The 20217-nt window shown below is 35.8% G+C and overlaps 1 protein-coding gene across 1 annotated transcript in view; it reads right to left on the bottom strand.

The window, feature by feature from the left end:
- Positions 1 to 839: 839 nt before the first annotated feature.
- LOC121876739 overlaps positions 840 to 20217 on the bottom strand; it is a 36008-nt gene continuing 16630 nt past the window's right edge. Inside the window, exons 6-13 of the mRNA XM_042382100.1 lie at positions 19399 to 19539; positions 15902 to 16059; positions 11837 to 11948; positions 9874 to 10047; positions 7615 to 9533; positions 6731 to 6982; positions 5967 to 6117; positions 840 to 4973 (exon numbers count right to left, since the gene is read on the bottom strand). Coding sequence (XP_042238034.1) covers positions 4731 to 4973; positions 5967 to 6117; positions 6731 to 6982; positions 7615 to 9533; positions 9874 to 10047; positions 11837 to 11948; positions 15902 to 16059; positions 19399 to 19539 — 3150 coding nt within the window. The 3' untranslated portion in view covers positions 840 to 4730. The remainder of the gene's footprint in view (positions 4974 to 5966; positions 6118 to 6730; positions 6983 to 7614; positions 9534 to 9873; positions 10048 to 11836; positions 11949 to 15901; positions 16060 to 19398; positions 19540 to 20217) is intronic.

The raw sequence follows: 20217 nt of genomic DNA on the forward strand, positions 1-20217 counted from the left end.
GCACATGAGGGACATACAGTACAGGTACACAGTACACAGAAAAATTAATAACTTTTAAGTAGGCAAAACTGCACTTTAACAAGTTTGCCACAAACTTTAACACAGGGAGCAGAACAAACACGATACAGTAAAATAAGGCCACAATATTATACTGGGTCACATGATCAAGTACACGATACAATATCAATAATGCAACAGAACAAATGTAAGAATTCCAAGGTACATCTTTGACCATGAACATGTCTACCTAATTTTCCTCATGTGCAAAGGCATCAAACAGCTACTATACACTCTATTTACATTTGCAACCTCATATATCATATTTAACATACAAAAAGTACAATAACAATTTGAGAAAAATCACAGCCCATATCACAGCTTTATCTAAAAATAGTATTGGAGAAATGGCTTCACATGTAGTCTCCTTGTGACCATATTGTCTAACAAATGTATTACAGTCTTGTATATGACTATTTCTGTTGATCCCTGAGCCTAGCACACTCCATACTAGAGAGCAATACATCACTTCACAAATATGGGATAATACTCCTGAAAAATGGAAGACTTCAAACACAATTAATCGTAAATAGCATAAATACGGTGATATCTCCGTTGGGTGGAACAATTTGTGCAGAGCACTTCCGAGAATGAGAGATTTCCTGGTAACGAGACGACTCTCTTAAATCCGGAAAAAATCCCCCATCCCCGGAAATTTCCGGGTAACGGAAAAATTTTCTTGGAAGTTCCAGAAATTGCCCATTACAGTAAATCATCTCTCGAACCCGGAAAAATATCCCTCATCCCCGGAATTTTCCGGGTAAAGGAAAAAATTTCTCGGAATTTCCAGAAGATGAGCCTGATTTTCATCTCTCAAACCCGGAAAAACTCCCCTATCCCCAGAATTTTTTCGGGAAAACTTTCTCAGAATTTTCCGGAAAATGTTCCCCTTGGAAAATAGTTCCCAAAGGCGAAATTTTCCGGAAAAATCCGGCTTTGGGAACGATTTTCCTAGAAAATTTACATTCCGGCTATCGGAGAGTTCCGGGTTTGAGGGATTCCGGCTAACGGAGATATTACTGTACATTGCCCTTCAATTTATACTAATCACACTGGCCACATCCATTGAGACAATAATTATCAATAGACCACCAGTTGTATTTTATCAATTATCACAATGACAGTTTAAAGTAATAACCTTCCAGTGTACAGTATTGGTCACACTCATCTTTTCTACAGTTTATTGTTATGTGCTTTAATAGTTTCTACCAGTCTATGATGCAATTGACACCTGATAGACTCGGCTGATCAAGTAAGTCACGATCCCACTGTAATAACTGTTATCTATATGGTGACTGGTGACAACACAAGATGCAGTAAAATCTTCCAATATCAATACAGTATATTAATTTTGATAAAAACAAAGTCTTACAGAATCAGACTTTAAAAGTTCATTCAATGTAAATGTAAAATAAACAGTACATATAGTAATCATCTCAAGAAAACATTTCATAAATTGTTCAGATATTTCAAATTAAGCATTGGTCTATAACTGAAGAGCTGTTTCCAAAAACTCTGGTGTTATCAGCAGTTTTAGTTTATTAGAATTTGAGGACCAGTTTTATGCAGTGGGACTCGCATCATCACGAGAATGTCTTGTAACAAAAAGTCTAGAGCTTTATTTTTTCTACACATAAGCCAAAAACAAGTGAACAAGGCTTACACCTGTACTATAGTGCTGTACATATAAAACACAGTGTAAGTTCCTTATGGTGTGTTCACTGTGAGTGGACAAAGGTTCTCAGGTTATGACATTAAGAACAGTTAATCGGAATGTCACATTTGTCCTTCCATATTTAACCTAATCACCCAGCATGATTCACAGTGATTTATACCATGCATTATGTAAGTTCCTAGCTACTGGTAATGTAATATTGTCCAATTTGAGGCACATGCATTTGTAATGGAAATGGAGTTTTTCCCCTTGACCTTAACATAAAAAAGTCTAATAAGTTTGGTATGGCTAGCGAGGCTTTTTCATCTCATTCTTAGAATAGGAATAATTGTAGCAGCATTGGCACAAAACTAATAAAGTTTAATTTAAAATAATCAGAGACAAAGTTAGAATTGGTTCTAAAAAGCCTGTCAGGAGACTTTAACTGCTTTGGGTGATAGTGCAAGTCTTTCAAATGAAGACATTTCTCTGCCCATCCTTTCTACTCGATGGTACAGTATTAACAAGTTTCCAGGACTTTGGTACATTATATTGAAGCTACCCACCCTGTGTTGTAAAGAAACACTTTTTAAACAGTTTGAAGGAAGTTTTTCATGGAAGCCAGTTCTTTAGACAACTTGCCTATCTCTGATACATTGCAAAACTGAACACTGTACAGTGGTGGACCACAAGTCATTACCTACCTAAACATTAGACTCTTGTCTTTTACTAAGTAATGGGCTGTGGTCAACAATTTACTAATACCTGTACCATGTATCAAGAATTGCAAAATTTATAATAATTGACTTAGCTCCAAGTTGCATTTCAGCTTGTATCCTGTGTACACAGGTATACCACAACCAGGAGAGTTGTTGCAACACTGGTGGCAACATGATTCGGTAATACAGGATTTAACACAACATTCAAACAATGAGTCATAACAGGGATTTACTCTAGTGTTACCTGTGACTCGGTAGGTGCTGCCACATTACAATGATACAGTATAAAGAGAGCAGTAAAACTTAATTCAACCAGTCAGAAAAATGATCGGCTACTGAAACGGCCAAAATTCAATTATGGTGATAGTGTTACACCACAGAAGAGTACTCAATGTGTGGATGTATGTGTGTTTTTATTACTGATAATTATAAGCCAATTTCTTAAGCATTTTGTTGTTATTAAGTTAGTGCCTCTCCCATGGCTGACCCTGGTGATAACTGATTTACACAGGTTTTATTTAGTTATTGAAGGAAAGTTTTTGATGATGTATATAAGTGTTGAAGAAGAAACTACTTCAAAAATTAATTTAATAACAAAGACTATTGACCTCAACCTCAATGTAAAAGTGTTTGTGACCACATTTATCATAGAACAAGTTGCTACCCTTGTTAATTTTTCTCAATAAATTCACTAAATAATGAATAATTAATTTGAATCATTAAATAAGGAAATATATATGACAGTTAACTCAAAGTCCACTATCCAAGTCACACTATCACTATAGCTATCCATCTCTCACTGGGAAAATTAAATGTTTACTTGAAATAAAATCTATATCTAAATAATGGCTGGAAGTAATGTGAGTCCTGCCAGTCATGTAAATTACAACTTCCTGAGATAAATCTTCCCTTAATACCTAGACATTAGGCATAACTAATATGACCATAATAATGTCTTATACATAATAGTTTAATGAACTATTCTCTCTCCCTCGCATTCTTGCTCCTCCACGAGTACTTTTCCACAAGTTTACTTAAAGTAAACCACAATGACAATCTTGTCGGAGAGGTTACTTACGTATTTTCTATTGATGTTCTTACAGCTGAAGCATAAATAAATGCTTAGTTTCATTTTAGTCACATAAAACATTTATATATTACAGTCAAGTTTAAGTTTAAATAGTTACTTACTGAATAGAGTTTGGCACAAGACTGTATGACATAGGTTCAGTGACCCACCTGTATCAAGACTACCTGCACCATCCTCACCTACCTCCACTACAGTACATGGTGTAACAGTGAAGACCTCAAGCGGCAACAATAAACTCCTTTAATACCCATACGTATACAGTACACAAACTCTTTTGTAATATAACTTTAATTGGTAATATTCAAGTATGTCTATGTCTGATTAATAAAATTATTTGTCCAAAATTATGTTACAGATAAATCGTTTTAATTTTCATCTAAAAACATAAATTCTCTCCCCTTTTAGCACTTTTTTATCTTAATGAAATCTAGGAGAAACATTAAACCATTGGGCTGGACAAAGGGAATGTTTGTTTATGTTAGAAAGCAGAAAACATGAACCTACCCAACATAAATGTCTACTTTTACCATTTTATTTTTGGTTGCATTGTGTTTAGTTGAGTTAAAGAAGTTTAATAAGGTCTGGCTGTGTTGGGTTAGGGAAGTTTAATAAGGTCTGGCTGTGTTGGGTTAGGGAAGTTTAATAAGGTCTGGCTGTGTTGGGTTAGGGAAGTTTAATAAGGTCTGGCTGTGTTGGGTTAGAAAAGGTGACTAAGAGCTGTTGGGTTATGGAAGGTTAACGAGGTCTCACTGTGCTGGGTTAAGGTAAGTTAATAAATTTTTAAATCTTATAATTTAAGCTTATTGTAGAGAATTTGTAGTCAATAAGTTGATTAAGCAGACTTTGTATACTTAATAATTACCATTTAATATATTAATTTTGCTTACCTAATTGTTATAGCAGAATATAACAGACACATGTCAGCTGGGGCATTTTCAAGGCTGGCATAGTGATAAAAGTAGGTTGGGTACTGCATTTATATTGAACTTTCATATGTTGGCATTAATGTGTGTGAAGGTCATGGTAACCTTCAATGAAGAACTTTATGTTTCCATACAGTTACACAACACACTTTCCAATTCATTATGTGTGCAACTGCCAGTAATTATTGTCAATTATTAATATCTAACTTTCTGATACTAATCATCATTCTATACCCTTCCCATTTTTCCATCTTAAAGATTTTGAAGAAATTTCACTTGCACATTACTCATCTAATTGTCAGGCCAAACATGCGTGTGAGGGCCGGTGTATGTGTTGAGGCAACTGCCAGCAAGAGTGGCAAATCATTAAGGTCTAAACCTAATGCTCGAGTTAACTCTGGTAAATGGTAGGGTCCAAGACCTGCTTCTGATCCTGCAAGAGAAACACCAGCTCCACCCAGTAAGTACTCGGCCAACAACTGTGACTTCAGGTACAATTCACACAAGCGTTCTTCCAGGTGCTGCATGATCTGTGAGGAGAAATTTTATTCAACATTTCAACAATTTCAATAATCAAGAAATACAAGAAAGCATTCATTCAATAGTTACATTTTAATTTGCCTTTGATTAACATTACAGTACACATGAAAGAGTTTACTAGTATGCCACGAAAGTAATGATAGGTACAGTAATAAGTATATGAGTACTTAAAACAACTACTACAGAGAAGTATAATCCTTAGTATCTTATCTTCTCAACCCTCCGTTGAATAGGATTAACTAGCAGTGCCTATATATCAGTGACCTATTCTCCACATACCACATATATCAACTACCCTATAACTATACAGTACAGTGTATATACTGTAAAAACACAGTATATGACCTAATCAAAGATACACTCTGGACACCCAATGAACATTTAATTTGGGAAGCCCACATTATCCTCCCAACAAATTTATATTAATAAAACAAAATCCATATCAAGGATATTCTATTTTTCTAATCAGGTTCTATATTATGGATGCAGGCTTCTTTGCCTGTATATTCAGGTCTTTAACCATTTCTTAGGTGGATTCATCCTCAATTTAATTCATACGTAAACCTTTTATTATGCTGTCTACCCGGTTATGTGGGCTGTTAGGGTAGTGATGCCTTTTTCATATCAGTGTTTTATGTATGTAATGATCTGTGTTCTAGGTATCTTTATGGATAGGCCTGATGAATTTCAAAATGAACACCACGAACACCTGTTGTCTCGGTAGGGTTATCAAAATCCTTCGTCCGTTATGTCATATTTTCTAGCACAGAGTCGTAAAGAAACTTTCTGGAGTTTGTGTACATCCCTGATACAGAATTTTGAGTTCATGGTGCTAAGGTCCATTGCAGCTATGTTAAGTCACTAATTAGCTCTCAACATTACTTACTTCACCAGCCTATCAGTCCCAAGACTAATTAAATTTAGTGATTCTACTGTAAAAATTTAAATTACTGTATAAAGATGCATCAATGCTGGGTACTTACAAATTGGGGGTCGACATCCAAGCGAGTGAGGTCCAGCAAAGAATCTGTGATGGCTGACACTAGGGGAGACATGCCCACTCTCAGACCCACTTGACCACTCGAGCCACTACGTTCCACAACGTATGAGTGAGATGACATCACCTGCACTTCCCTGGTGTACCAATAAAGTTTTCTTAAATGAGACACTTACAGTAGCTAACCTAACACCCAGGTTAATGTATAACAGTAAAAACAAAAGATGACAATTTGTCAAATCATTCCAAAGTCATATAGCAACAAATGTTAATAGACCAATATATTCTGAAAATGTTTTAAACATGATAACAATTATGAAAAAGTTCTAAGCAAACAAGGTTTCAATGGTTGCCTAAGTATTTTGTGTAAAGACTATCATTGTTCACAAATGAAAGACATAACTACAGTACTGTATATCTTTGATGATGTAGATGGGAAAAGGGTCTTGACCTGTTGTGCTACTACTATTTACCAGAATCTACAACTCGTGAGAATATTTGATGGTAATATCCTCTGCATTAACCAACAGTGCTAAGTCTTGTTTATAGACCTTTGTATTGAATTAAATAAATCTGCCATCAACACTCCATCATCATACATAATAATCAATAACCAAGATAACCTCCTCCATACTTACCTCAAACTTTGCACTATACTGTACTGTAATTTAATTTTCTATATCACTAAAAGCTTTATACACCTTCTGTAATACAATTATCTAGAGGAAAACAAAAGTAATAAATATATACCAAGTGTCTGTGTCAGCCACAACTGCCACAGCTTCGGCGACCTGCTGATCAAGAGTGGAGCGTTGAGCCGCAGCCGAGAGATCTTGTCGAAGTGCATCCTCCCAGTGGAGAGTCTGAGTGGTGGCATGGACCACAAACACTGAGGAATAGTGGTCCATTACACCCCCGAGTAAGGAGCCTGCCAGACACATAACACTGCTGCTCCCTGAAGGTGATCCCCCGGGTGCACTATTGTGAGTCACACAAGCACACCTGTCACAGAAATATTTTAATGGTACATGAACCATAATGGGTGACAATAAAATAACAGTTTCACCAGTAAAAAGGCTATACTGCACACAAAAAATTCGGCAATACTTCTATGATACTTTTAAGACAAAAGGCTTCAACTAACATGTAATGACTAGATATATATAACCAGGGTACTAAAATTGTGTAGAACTGTGGGAATATATTACATCATACAGTACTAGACTCTTTTAACATATGCCATCAAAAATAACTTAGTTTATTAGGTCTATTCATAATTAGGTTTAACGGCCAAAACAGCTTATAGAGGAAAGTAATGTTCAGTACACTTGCTCTTCATCCACTGAGTTAAATGAGAAACTTAAGATCAAGATATCTATGTCCTATTTAATGTAATTCCCACTTGCATTCACGCAGCTATGACATTGCAGAGCTCTGTGAATGTTTGTAGATATCCCCATAAGACAAAATATACCGTTAGTAGCGTACAACTGTTAAAGAAGAGATCTCAAGTTTGGCAATCTTAAATCACACAAGCTGGGATACAAATTCTCTAATCTCTACTTCCTAATCCCTATATTAATGTTTTTATTTTTTGAGTCGTCATTTGAATCTGTACTGTGATAATGACTTACCTGGGCATTTGGATATTGGTCGACTGCTCAGTAACACAAGCAACATTTACTTCTTTCAACACTTCACTTGTAGAATCTTTCTTCAGAGATGAATCAAAACTATCAGCACACATTGAACCACAGGTGCTATGAGACTGTTGTCTGCTACATATGCAAGATTCACCCTTTACAGCTTCCGGCAATGGTTTTTGTATATCATGTTTCCTTTCACTATCAATGGGTTTCAATGATTTTTTAACTGTTGCAGGTTCTTTGTGGTCTGCTGCCTGTTCCTCCACAACCCCTTTTAAAGGTTCAGCTTTCTGATGGTAAAGCACTTTTGAGGCAAATACACCATTGGTTGGATCACTGTGATGTCTTCTGTGTGTTTTAGTGACTACTTTCATATTGGTAATGGTATTACTTTCACCCAATTTAGGATCCTGCTTGAAATCACTCAGGGAAGGGTAGATTACCATCTCTCTCTCAAGTTTGGTCAGGTCTCGGGCAGAATCGCGTCCAACATTCCTGGTTCTGACTATTTTTCTTGTGTCAAGTGGCGATGGTAAACAACATACTCCGGCTACTTTAGACACCCCGAAATAATTTTTTTCTTTACCGGCAGCAACTATCCCTTCAAACCCTATGGCAGTGGCAACATTACTGTTCTTTGAAACATGAGGGAAGGCTGCTTCACACTTAACTGGCAAGTTAACTTTTGGTGTCATTTCCATGGAGTCCTTTACTCCATCATGAACATCTCTCTCTTCTAATAAATATAAAACTTTTCCTCCTACTTCTATCTCAGGGTGAATATCTGTTGCTGGCACAGTAACTTCATCTAGAGATATTTTTTCACTGGTTCTAGTACCATAAAATTTTACACTATTACTACTTCCATTTTGGTCATTATCAACAAAATCCATTTCTGTGGAGTGATTCAAACCCACATCACTACAATGAAAACCATAACCCAAGGCCTGTGACTTTTTGGTCCGAGGCAAAGAATTAACACTACTCACAGGTTGTGACTTATCAAGTGATACCTTTGTCCTGAGCTGGTCAGCTTCCTGAGACACAGACTGATCTTTCTTCTGAGATCCACTACACTTAGATACTCTGAAAAGTTTATGTACTTTTTCAGCAATTATTTCTGGTTCTAATATGACTGGCCCAAAAGTTTCTCTATGGTCATCTAGCTCATGCAGTGTTGGATACAAACGTTCAGGGGTTACTTTCACATTCTTGATAATAGTACTGTCACTACCACTAGAGTTTGAAAAATAAAGATTTGAATCACTGCCATTATCACTTACTAAAGAGGCTAGATTTGTTGAGGTCTTACTAGAGGTTAAAGTTCTACCAACATCATGTGATAGTGTTAACAGTGTTGCTTCATCTGGAGATAAAAAGTCATTGCCTTTATTCTCAAAACTTTGCTGATTTTTGTTATTTTTGTTACGCGAAACACTTTCAATATATTTAACATCTCTAATTACAATCTCTTCATCATCATTTAGCATCCACTTTGAAGATTGATCTGTTTCTTTTTTGTGAGGCTGCTGTCCTACTGCTGCAGGATCTGGTTCACACGCTGACCCACGTTGAGGTTCTTCAGCCTGAGTGTGACTAGCTGTCCTCATGGTCATCTCAGCAGTGCCATCTCCCCTGGACTCTGTAGGGAGAAGCCTGCTGTTACGTCCATCCCGGTTTGTTCGCCAACTTCGTCTGATACTGGACTCCCTCTGTAACTGTCGTGTCTGTGGCTGTTGTGCATCCCTCACACAATCTTTCTGAGAGTCTCTTCTTCCACCCTCAACAATGGTAACAATGGATGCGACAGAAGAAGTGCGTGAAAAACATGGACGTTGTTGTTGTTGTTGTTGTTCAGGAGATGTGTTACTTCCCATATGGTGGGACTGAATGTCTTGTTCCACAACCTGAGAAAAAAGAAAAAATAGAGCCAATATATATAGAGCTGGACAGTATGGTGCCACATAATTTTATTATTTCCATAACAACACAAGCAGGAGAGGATGACCCCTCACTCTGCATGTATACACCTGGTGTACACTCTGCATGCATACACCCAGTGTACACTGCATGCATACACTTGGTGTATACTCTACAAACATACACCCAGTGTACACTCTACATACATACACCAGGTGTAAACTACAGCACATATATGCATACACCCATGTACATTCTACATACACCAAAGGCTTATGGAAGAAAATTACATTAAAATAAATAAATAAGTGCTAAAATGTTTGTTACCTGTGAGCAGCGAATTACGTAGGAAAGGATAGTGAGGAGCCGAGCAAGGAGGGAGGCGTTTGAGCCAACCAAGAGAGTACGAGCTGCTCGAGGGGGATATCCAACTGCACCATTTAATTCACATAATTGCGCCCAAATAGCATTATAGGGATGGGACTCGTTAAGGCGCTCAACCTAAAACAAATAAGATAATTATTGTAGTGTGTGTGTTAAGGGGGAGGGCACATAAATGTAAAAACACACACGCCATCTCTGAAATCAAGATAAACACTGGGACCACTGCTTCAAGACCAGACAAACAGACTACTGTACACCTGTCTTCAACACGCTAGTTAGCGATTATTTTTTTCTTTTAAAACTACACTTGGTCCTTTTACCATCTATGAAATCAAACAATATACAGAACTTTCAACATACAGGTGTACTGTATTTTAATTAGATATCCAGCTGATGAAGCCAGTGAGGGAATAATAACAACCAATTGATGTGGCTGGGGACGGATATTATCATTCAATGATACACAAGCTTATGATCATTCTGTCCTGTATGTGTGCATCCCAAAATTCCTAAAACAAAGAATTACGCACCTGCACAAACACACACAAACAAAGATATGCACACATAAACAGTCTCTTCTATGTTTTAGTGATTACCATCACATTTTTAGCGACAATTTTTAAACAATATCCCCAAAAATTAGCTACTGTACTATAAAAATATCTTAAGTATACAAAGAACTAATCCAACAATAAGTAAGTGGCAAAAAGCTGTGGTATCTTTAAGCATGAATGTCAGTGCCAAAATTTATTTCATGCTTTATCTACAGTGCTTCAACAATGCATCAAACTATACTTTAATAAATCCATGAGCATAGAGGAATACTTTAGGAAAATCATGTTTTCTGTAAAAATATCTTAATTACTGTATATGAGGCAGGAAGTGATGGTAGCTAATGACAGTTATGCTTTTTATCAGCGAGACAGTGGAAGCCAGTGCACTCACACTCATTTTTTATATTGTACCAACAATGCCATGCAATGTTTTTCTTCACCTCTGGCCACCACAAAATGTACTGTATACAGAACATATATTCAAGTTTAATTTTGTTTTGGGGTTGAAACTCTTTGGACTGGAGTACATCTCAGTTTATAATGGGTTTTTGGGGTGGAACTCTTCTCAGGTTTTAACACAGGATCCTATGAGATAAGGGATCCCATTTAGCTAGAATTCATCTAATGAAATTATTTTTTATCCCACTAATAAGTTTGCTAATGGTTTTTGATTGAAAGTAATATCTTATTATTTAAATCAGAGCAGACAGATTGTTGTTTAACACTACATATCAGTGATACCTACAGGCTGTAAAGAGCACCCACCTGACATTACTCTATGGGTGTAAAACATGGTGTCTGCACTTAGGAAAGAGAAAATTTGAAACAAAGTGAATAAATTGCAGCAATACAGTACAGTGGAATGAATAGGATGCACAGAATAACACAGAAGTGAGATAATTTGGAAGACTAAGAAAAAAATCCATCACACAGTTAACCAGAGTTTGCTTAGGTGGTACAGTATAAACAAGTAGAGAATAAGAAGTAAATGATTGCCAAAAAGTAAAATTCAAGGGTGGATGATAGAAGGGTCAGGAAGGGTGAGGCTAAGGATGAATTGGAAGTGACAGGGATGGACTTCCAGGAGGCAGCAATGTGTGTGATGTGACTGGACAGTCTTAAGTACAGTTGTATGTGGGGGATAGATCTACAATACTGCAGATGAGTGATGACAGCTTATATGATATGACAAGGATAAGCCAGAAAGATGGCTTGTGGCTTTGTTGTGAAAGGGAAACACCAAAGAAGAACACAACTGCTCCAGAAGAAAGAGTGACTGAAAGACAGCACATGAAGAGAATGGGTTTGTTCTTGGTTCCAGTTACCATGCAACATTTCATATTTCTGCTTACCCATGATGCCTGAGCAGCAGTAGGTGTACACACTACATGGTCCCCAGGAGCAACAGTTGACACCCATCCAAGATGATGAGTCAGCACAGCAGTCAACAACTTGCTCACAAAACTGAAAATGTTCAGCAAAACAATTTACTTCATTTATACACAATTACAGAATACTTGTCCTGTCTACCAATACATTATGCTACCTTCTCCTATATTAAAAATACACTCATATATAATTCATCTTATATCACAGAGCACTACTCTTGCAGCAGGAGCCAACACTAAATCAAATTCGGCTCATATTTTGTATTAAACCCTTCCTTATTGCAAGAAAAACTGGCATATACACATACAACAACAATAGTCTACGTAAAATGGAGTTGTTTGAGCATGTGATAGGATGCAGATTATATTATACTTACATGTCAAAAGAAATCTTAGGCTCTTAAACAGTAATACAATATATGATAGACAACTGTAAGGCTGTACTGATGAACAACACCATGAAATATACAGTTTGTGGACACTGTAAAAGAGGAAGAAATCATCATCACTGTTTACAACCATCTTCCACAATTAATGTAGCAGCTCTCCATGGTTTCTTGCAGCCTCTCTTCTCAGATTTTTATCTGGTCATTTCTCCCAACCTCTCCCCAGGTCAATTTTGGCTATCCCTGACTCCCCTCCCCTTCACAATCAAGCATATCCACCTCCTGACCCAATGGGTCTCCATTCTCACCAAATGCCCATACCATCTCGGCCTATTTCTGCATAAAACCTTGCCAATACTCTCATTACCCAGCTGCCGTCTTAACTCCGAAGAGGGTTTCCTATCTCGGTACATTATCTCTCAATGTTAAGTTGAACATCTACCTCACCACTATCATTTAATTGATTTCAACTTACTCAAACCTATGTTTGAGTATGCCATCATCTTTAACCCACAATTTTTCACTATTATTCAACATCACACTTATCACATCGGTTGTACAGTCGACCCTCGTTAATTCGGACTAATAGGGGGGAAGGGTGTCAGTTTTAGCCGATTGTCCGAATTAACCGATTTAGGGGTTAATATTGCATTATATTTCAAAGTCATTGTTTTCGTCACGATTTTATCCCGTACGTCATTTCAGCAAAAATATTACATTTCCGTGAATGTATTATATCAAGCACAGTATGAATAGAATATCATTGTAATATAACAGTATTTTAACCGAAAACTAGTAAAAAAACGAATAACATCTCAAGAACATCGGAAGCTTAGGTAAAGTCTTTTGTTTTCGTCACGTATTTTATCCTATTTTACATTGAAATACATCACGTTTCAGCAAAACTACTGTTTATTTCCGAGAATATATTCTTTCAGGCGCAGTTTAGGTAAAATATACGTGTGATGTAACAGTTTTTTAACTGAAAACGATTCGAAAAACACGTATCCTCAAGCCCTGTTCAAGGAGAGGACTGGGAGAAGCTGTTTCATGCTGCAGATGATGACAAGGAAAATGATTTGGATGGATTTTAATGAAAATATTCAGAAATATGGTATCGTAGTATTTATTCAAGTCAATTAGGATAGAATATTATTGTAATACAACAGTTTTTTAACTGAAAACCAATCGAAAAGTGATTACGGTAACATCTTTTGAACAAAAGAAAGCGAAAGTCATTGTTTTCGTCACGATTTTATCCCACTTTCCACTGTAATACGTACATCATTTCAGCAAAAATACTACATTTCCGTGAATGCATTATATCAAGCACAGTATGAATAGAATACCATTGTAATATAACAATATTTTAACCAAAAACTATTAAAAAAACGAGTAACTTCTCTTGAACATCGGAAGGTTAGGTAAAATCTTTTGTTTTCGTCATGTATTTTATCCTATTTTACATTAAAATACATCATGTTTCAGCAAAACTACTATTTATTTCCGAGAATATATTCATTCAGGCACAGTTAAGGTAAAATGTACATGTGATGTAACAGTTTTTTAACTGAAAACGATTCGAAAAACACGTGTGCCGTCTAGCTGATACTCAACAGCTGGTGGTGCGTCATGCGTCGTTGTAAACAATAGGAGGTTGAAGTAGATTACCGGGTATTATATTAAGTGTGAAATATCAAAAAGGTTTTTATTACCGGTATTTTTTGTAGATCAATGAGAACTGTTATACCGTATATGATATGATAAGTTAGCCTGTGCTAAGAACTTCAACATAGACTACTGAAAACACGTTGTAAGGTAATTTAGCCTATTGTAAGTTGGTGAGCTTCATTTGCTGAAGAAATTGCACAACTTTTCATTACTAATTGGTACATATTTTACGTTTCCATTGTTTACTGGCAGTAAATGGTAAATATTTTTCATGTCTGAAGCTAAAAGTTGCATTCCCCCCCCCACACTAGTGGTGATGTTACATTTAACCAAAAAGACGCTGGTGTTTTATCCCAGCAGTGGGTGGACCAGAATTTTAGCTTAAGGTCCGCGTAGGTAATATTCCTACAAGTTCGTTCAGATTTTGTCCGAATTATCCGAAATCCGGATTAAAGGTGTCCGAATTAACGAGGGTCGACTGTATACACCTTAACTTACAAGAAGAGAAATGGTCCTCCTGCTGTCAATAAAAGTAACAACTCCCTAAACTTCTTCAAAGCACTTCTGACTCTGACAAATGAGTCAGCTTCAGCACCCCCTCCAGCAATGATTATGTCAACCAGATAACAAAACTCAGATATACAGTAGTCCAAATGTTTAGTATTTCCAGCCTTGCTAAGGCCACACGATTTTCTGCACAATTAACACACTTAAATCCTGCATTTTGGCATTAACATTAACATCAGGATTGAGCCACAAACTAGTCACTGACTGTGTTAGTCGTTTAATAATAACACATCTGGCTGAAAGACACATCCAGCAGTACCATGTGAGCTCATACACAGGCTGAGCAAGTGGCCCATGAGGTAAAATATTCTATATCAATAATGAGTTGCTGATAAGCCTGGAGCAGTAGTCATTGTTGTACTTGTGTAGCATGATACATTTAAGAATGTATTTATCAGGTTAACTGAGGAATACCCAGTTACCTGTACTACAATGATGATCGGAGATGCACTAGTTCCTGTGTGTGTGTGTGTGTGTGTGTGTGTGTGTGTGTGTGTGTGTTTTGTGTTCACCACTGAGTGACGGGTCCCCCTCTCCTTGACACCCACAGCTCACTTCTTCAAACTAGCACTGAACTTTACACAACTTAAAATTATCTCTTCCTACAGCAAGTGTGACAATGCAACAAGTCTTTATATGTACATTTTGTACAGTAAAACTTCCTCTCTGCTGTGAGAGCCAATGATTCATTCCTCTCATACTGATCATCTTACCATTTGTAAAAGTATACAAGAAACTACAGCACATGGGGATTACTGTATTATTTATTTATCATCATCTTTATGCTTCAACAGTTTTGTTTCTTCTTGTATTAGTTTATTTTCTGGCTGTGGCACCAGAAAATTGCATTAACAACTAGAAATGACTGGCTTTGGGAGAAATCTGACTGGTCAAGGGAACAGTGATAAGTACTGGAATAATCCGTTTACTAAGTTGTCTGGACATCAGTTTATCCCGTTACAGGAGGCTTACTGTAGTACTGTACTGTGCTTGAAACAAAGAGAAAAAGTCTAGAGCTGATCTTTACAGAATAAGATTGTTAAGAGGAGGTCTTGATGTATGTCAGAAGATTGAAAACATTAGTCTTGTTAATAAGATGAATACTGCACTTCAATGAGAAAAAATAATCAAGGTTTTCTGTGAAAAGCCACATAAGTTACACCAATCCGCAGTTCTGCACTGAGGCTTTAACCAGTTATCATAATAGTCAGTCTATCAGCCAATGATCCCCCTTTGTCAGAATCCTGGATCTGATCCAACTTCAAGTTTGCAATGAACTGCAACAAAACACTAACCACTCATAAAGCTTTCTTTTAGTAGTTTCAGAGGTTTATCACACTGAAAAAGTTAATAATTTTAGTAAAAACATTATCAGCAAATTACTCTGAATATGCAATAAACTTACAAGTTGGTTTGCTTTGTGTCAAAAGTGGTAAGTACTGAGGCCAGGGTATCTACAAAGGTGGAGCACAGGGTCTGCCGATCACTTGTCGATGGTTTGCCCAACAGCCCCAGCCAGACAGGTCGACACAGTCGTGGCCCACTCACCAGATCTATTATGTCCTGCAACCATTTAATAAAATGCACATAAAAGTAGTAATTAAGCACTCAGGACTTTTTTCAGGTTATTCTAATTAATTACAGTAAGTAAGTAGTTCATCCACAACCTTCATCCTGAAGTCACAAGCATCATTATTTTATATACTGTATTTGTGTTAGGTGTTTTTTGCTATAAATAATCAACTTGTTACTGCTCCAGAAAATCATACAATAGACCACAAGTACAAGAAATTATGACTGATAATGATAAATATTCATATTTAAAATAAAATAAAATTTAAAAGGCAAACAAACAGTATTCTGTTTAAGATCCTCTAAAATTGTTTGGTGCTCATACAGAAGCTGTGGGAGGATGCATCAACCATTTTCTCAACTCTTTGATGACAAGTCCAGAGTTACATGACCATTACGTGAATGGATCTACAGTGGTCCCTTGGTTAACAAACACAATTCGTTCCAGAGGGTCGTTCGTTAACCGAATCCATTGTTTCAATGGGATATTGGGTAATTGGTTCCAGTTCATCGAAAAGTACATACAAAGTAAAAATAAAAAAAAATGCAGTAAAGTACACTTACTTTGAGGTGTGTATGTAGAAGGTTCCTGGTTGATGATGATGATGATGACGATGAGAATTAGAAGTGGGAGTGGAGGAGAAGGGAGAAGAGAAGGAAGTGGGGATGGAGGAGAAATCACCAATAAAATTTTAAGTTCACTAGGTGTAATTCAAGAGTATTTTATTTAAATCAACACTGCACTGCGCTATATATTATCAATATGATAACTAAATTTCAGAATGACCAATACATGTAATTTCAATGAAAAATGCAAAAATATTCAAGACACCAACAAAATAGATGTTCACACCACTGTCAACAAAGCCCAACTGACGCTTAGTGGCTGAGTCAAGTGTCTGATGGGCGCACAAAAAACTAGTTCCCTGTACTGCATATATTATCAATATGTTAAATAAATGTTAAAATGACTAATAATTTTAATATAAAAAATGAAAAAATATTAAAGAGCACAACTTTCTTGATATTTACTCCACTGGAAACGAATGTAAACATAGAACAGATTACTGAATTGGCAGACTAGCCCATCAGCTGAGCAGCTGATGCTCGCAACAAAACGTGATGTTCATAAGGATTTCGTTAATCAAAGTTTTGTTCATTAACCAAATTGAAGATCCTTATGGGAGGTAATTCGTTTACCGAAATTTCATTAATCGAGGGACCACTGTATTAGCATTCATTAAGGAAGTTACCAAAACCGTTTCTGTAATTACTGGTTTTAAGGTCAAGAAATTCAACTTAATATCCCATAAGAAAAGACAGACCACTGTAACTAGGCAGTAATATCTCCGTTAACCGGAATCCCTCAAACCCGGAACTCTCCGATAACCGGAATTGAAATTTTCTTGGAAAATCGTTCCCAAAGCCGGAAAATAAGATTTTCTGAGGGGCACATTTTCCGTAAAATTCTTCGAGAAAATTTTCCTGATACCCAGAAAATTCCGGGGATGGGGGGAGTTTTTTCTGTGTTTGAGAGATGAAAATCAGGAGCATTTTCTGGAAATTCCGAGAAAAATTTTCCTTTACCCAGAAAATTCCGGGGGATGAGGGACATTTTTCCGGGTTCAAGAGATGATGCAATAGGTTTTAAGGCTGTATCAAAGGGTATACTGTAGATGTACTAAATATACATAATCTTTTCATTTTTTACAATATGTTTGGTATCTACAAGAGTAAAGTTGGACTTGCAAACAAGCCCCAGGAACGTAACTCGTTTGTAAGTAGAGGAGCACCTGTCTAGTTTACATTAGGCCATTAAACTGAATTTCAAGGATAAATTGAATATCATTTATGACCTTATATCTGTATTATTGAATCTTGTACCTGAGGCCAGCTAGATACAGTACAGTACATGGAAAAGGCTACCAAAAGATAATTCTGAAGTGCTACTATGACATACACACACTGAGCCTACTGCTATTGTAAGGCACAAGAAATCTTTTAAACCAACCATGTCACAACCTTCCTGTGTTACTCTAAACCTTGGAGTAAACATGGTTCCTCAAATAACCCAGTGCCTCCTGCAGAAAGGGCTTTACATTCCCCTCCAAAATTGGTAACAAGTATGCAATGGCTCCCAAGTTTTGAGCCAATACTTTGCAGGTCAATTATGAGAACTCGAGGCACCTTGGAAGTTTACACACATGTGAATCAAAATGTAAAGCCTTTCAACTATTAACCAGAAACAACTAATTCATTATATACTTGGAAATGCACCCTAGAAAAATCTGCTGCTTCTATAACAACAATAATTAAATTATAAAAATATAACTACTGTAAAAGTAACGCTATACTGCAGGTATAGAGAACTACTATAAGTAACACTAAGCAACAGGTATACAGAACGACTATAATTAACACTATACTACAGGTATACAGAACTACTATAATTAACACTATACTTCAGGTATACACAACTACTATAAGTAACACTATACAACAGGTATACAGAACTACACTGTACTATAATTAACACTATACTACAGGTATACAGAACTACTATAATTAACACTATACTACAGGTATACAGAACTACTATAAGTAACACTATACTACAAGTTTACAGAACTACTATAAGTAATACCACAGCAGGACTTCGGGAGTCTTTTTTATAATGTTATTACTGCCCTTTAACAATGAAGGTCTTTAAGCACACTAGTACAAAAACATTAAATATTATGCAAGACAGAACTCTCTGTGTGATGGTGTCTTCCTCTTCTGGATGGTGTACCAAAATCCACTGAGTCAAGCTCCTCATAAAGATGATGTTTATGTTAGTAATGGATCTTAAAAGTTAAATTTTTTTTAAAGTCTATAAAGAAAATAGCTAGTGGTCAAAAAACACATTCATGGAAGTGTTAAAACTTGACAGGCAGTACTGTCCTACCAGTATATAAACACACAAACATGCATATACAATGTATGTATTACAGTAAGTCTATGTGAATATGAATTCTCTTCACCTGACAATGTATTTTCCATGTGTACTGTCTGTCCTAACCTCACATTAAAGGCAGAACAAAACAATGTTAGACGAACTATCTTTCAAGAAAGGTACAAATGATACTAGGAGGATGGGATGCCCTTTTGTGATTTAAGAAACTAAAACAGTATTTACACTATTGGGTTAGTACAATATTACACCCCTACAAGAACCTGTAGGCACTGAGGGCAATAGCTGTGTCTGGCAAACATTCAATAAGAACTACCTTACCAAGCTGAAACAAACTTCACACAACACTTATACATGAATTATAAGTTCACACCAACCTGCTGGAGCTGTGTGACAGCTTGATGGGTTGTTGAGACGAAACTCTGGCGGTTTAAGTAAGCAACATCTAGAGATGACTGGAGCTTGTTCATCAAGGCTTCTATTACACTAAGATGCAGAAATACCCATTCTTCCACCTCTAAAATTTAGGATACTCAAATTTCAATATATATATATATATATATATATATATATATATATATATATATATATATATATATATATATATATATATATATATATATATATATATATATATATATATATATATATATATATATATATATATATATATATATATATATATATATATATATATATATATATATATATATATATATATATATATATATATATATATATATATATATATATATATATATATATATATATATATATGCAGTGGGGTATGCTATAACGAACGGATCCTACTACGAATATTCCTATAACGAACGGTTTTACCTATAAAATTGAGAATGCTATAACGAACGAAACTCCTACAACGAACATTATTTAAAATTTTTATTTATTTTTTAATAATTTATTGTTTTTTATTACAAGTATTAATGATATTCTTTATTTCAGGGGTTTAGATGCATATTTATGCACTTTTTTACAATTTTTACAATTTTATTATATTTTTCAGTGTTAAGTGGTTGTATTTGGGGGCCTGGAACGGATTAATCCTATAACGAACGAATGCTATATTCTATTAGATATATATATGTATATATATATATATATATATATATATATATATATATATATATATATATATATATATATATATATATATATATATATATATATATATATAT

This window comes from Homarus americanus, unplaced genomic scaffold, assembly GCF_018991925.1.
Source record: "Homarus americanus isolate GMGI-L3 unplaced genomic scaffold, GMGI_Hamer_2.0 scaffold50281, whole genome shotgun sequence".
In the NCBI taxonomy this organism is placed as follows: Eukaryota; Metazoa; Arthropoda; class Malacostraca; order Decapoda; family Nephropidae; genus Homarus; species Homarus americanus.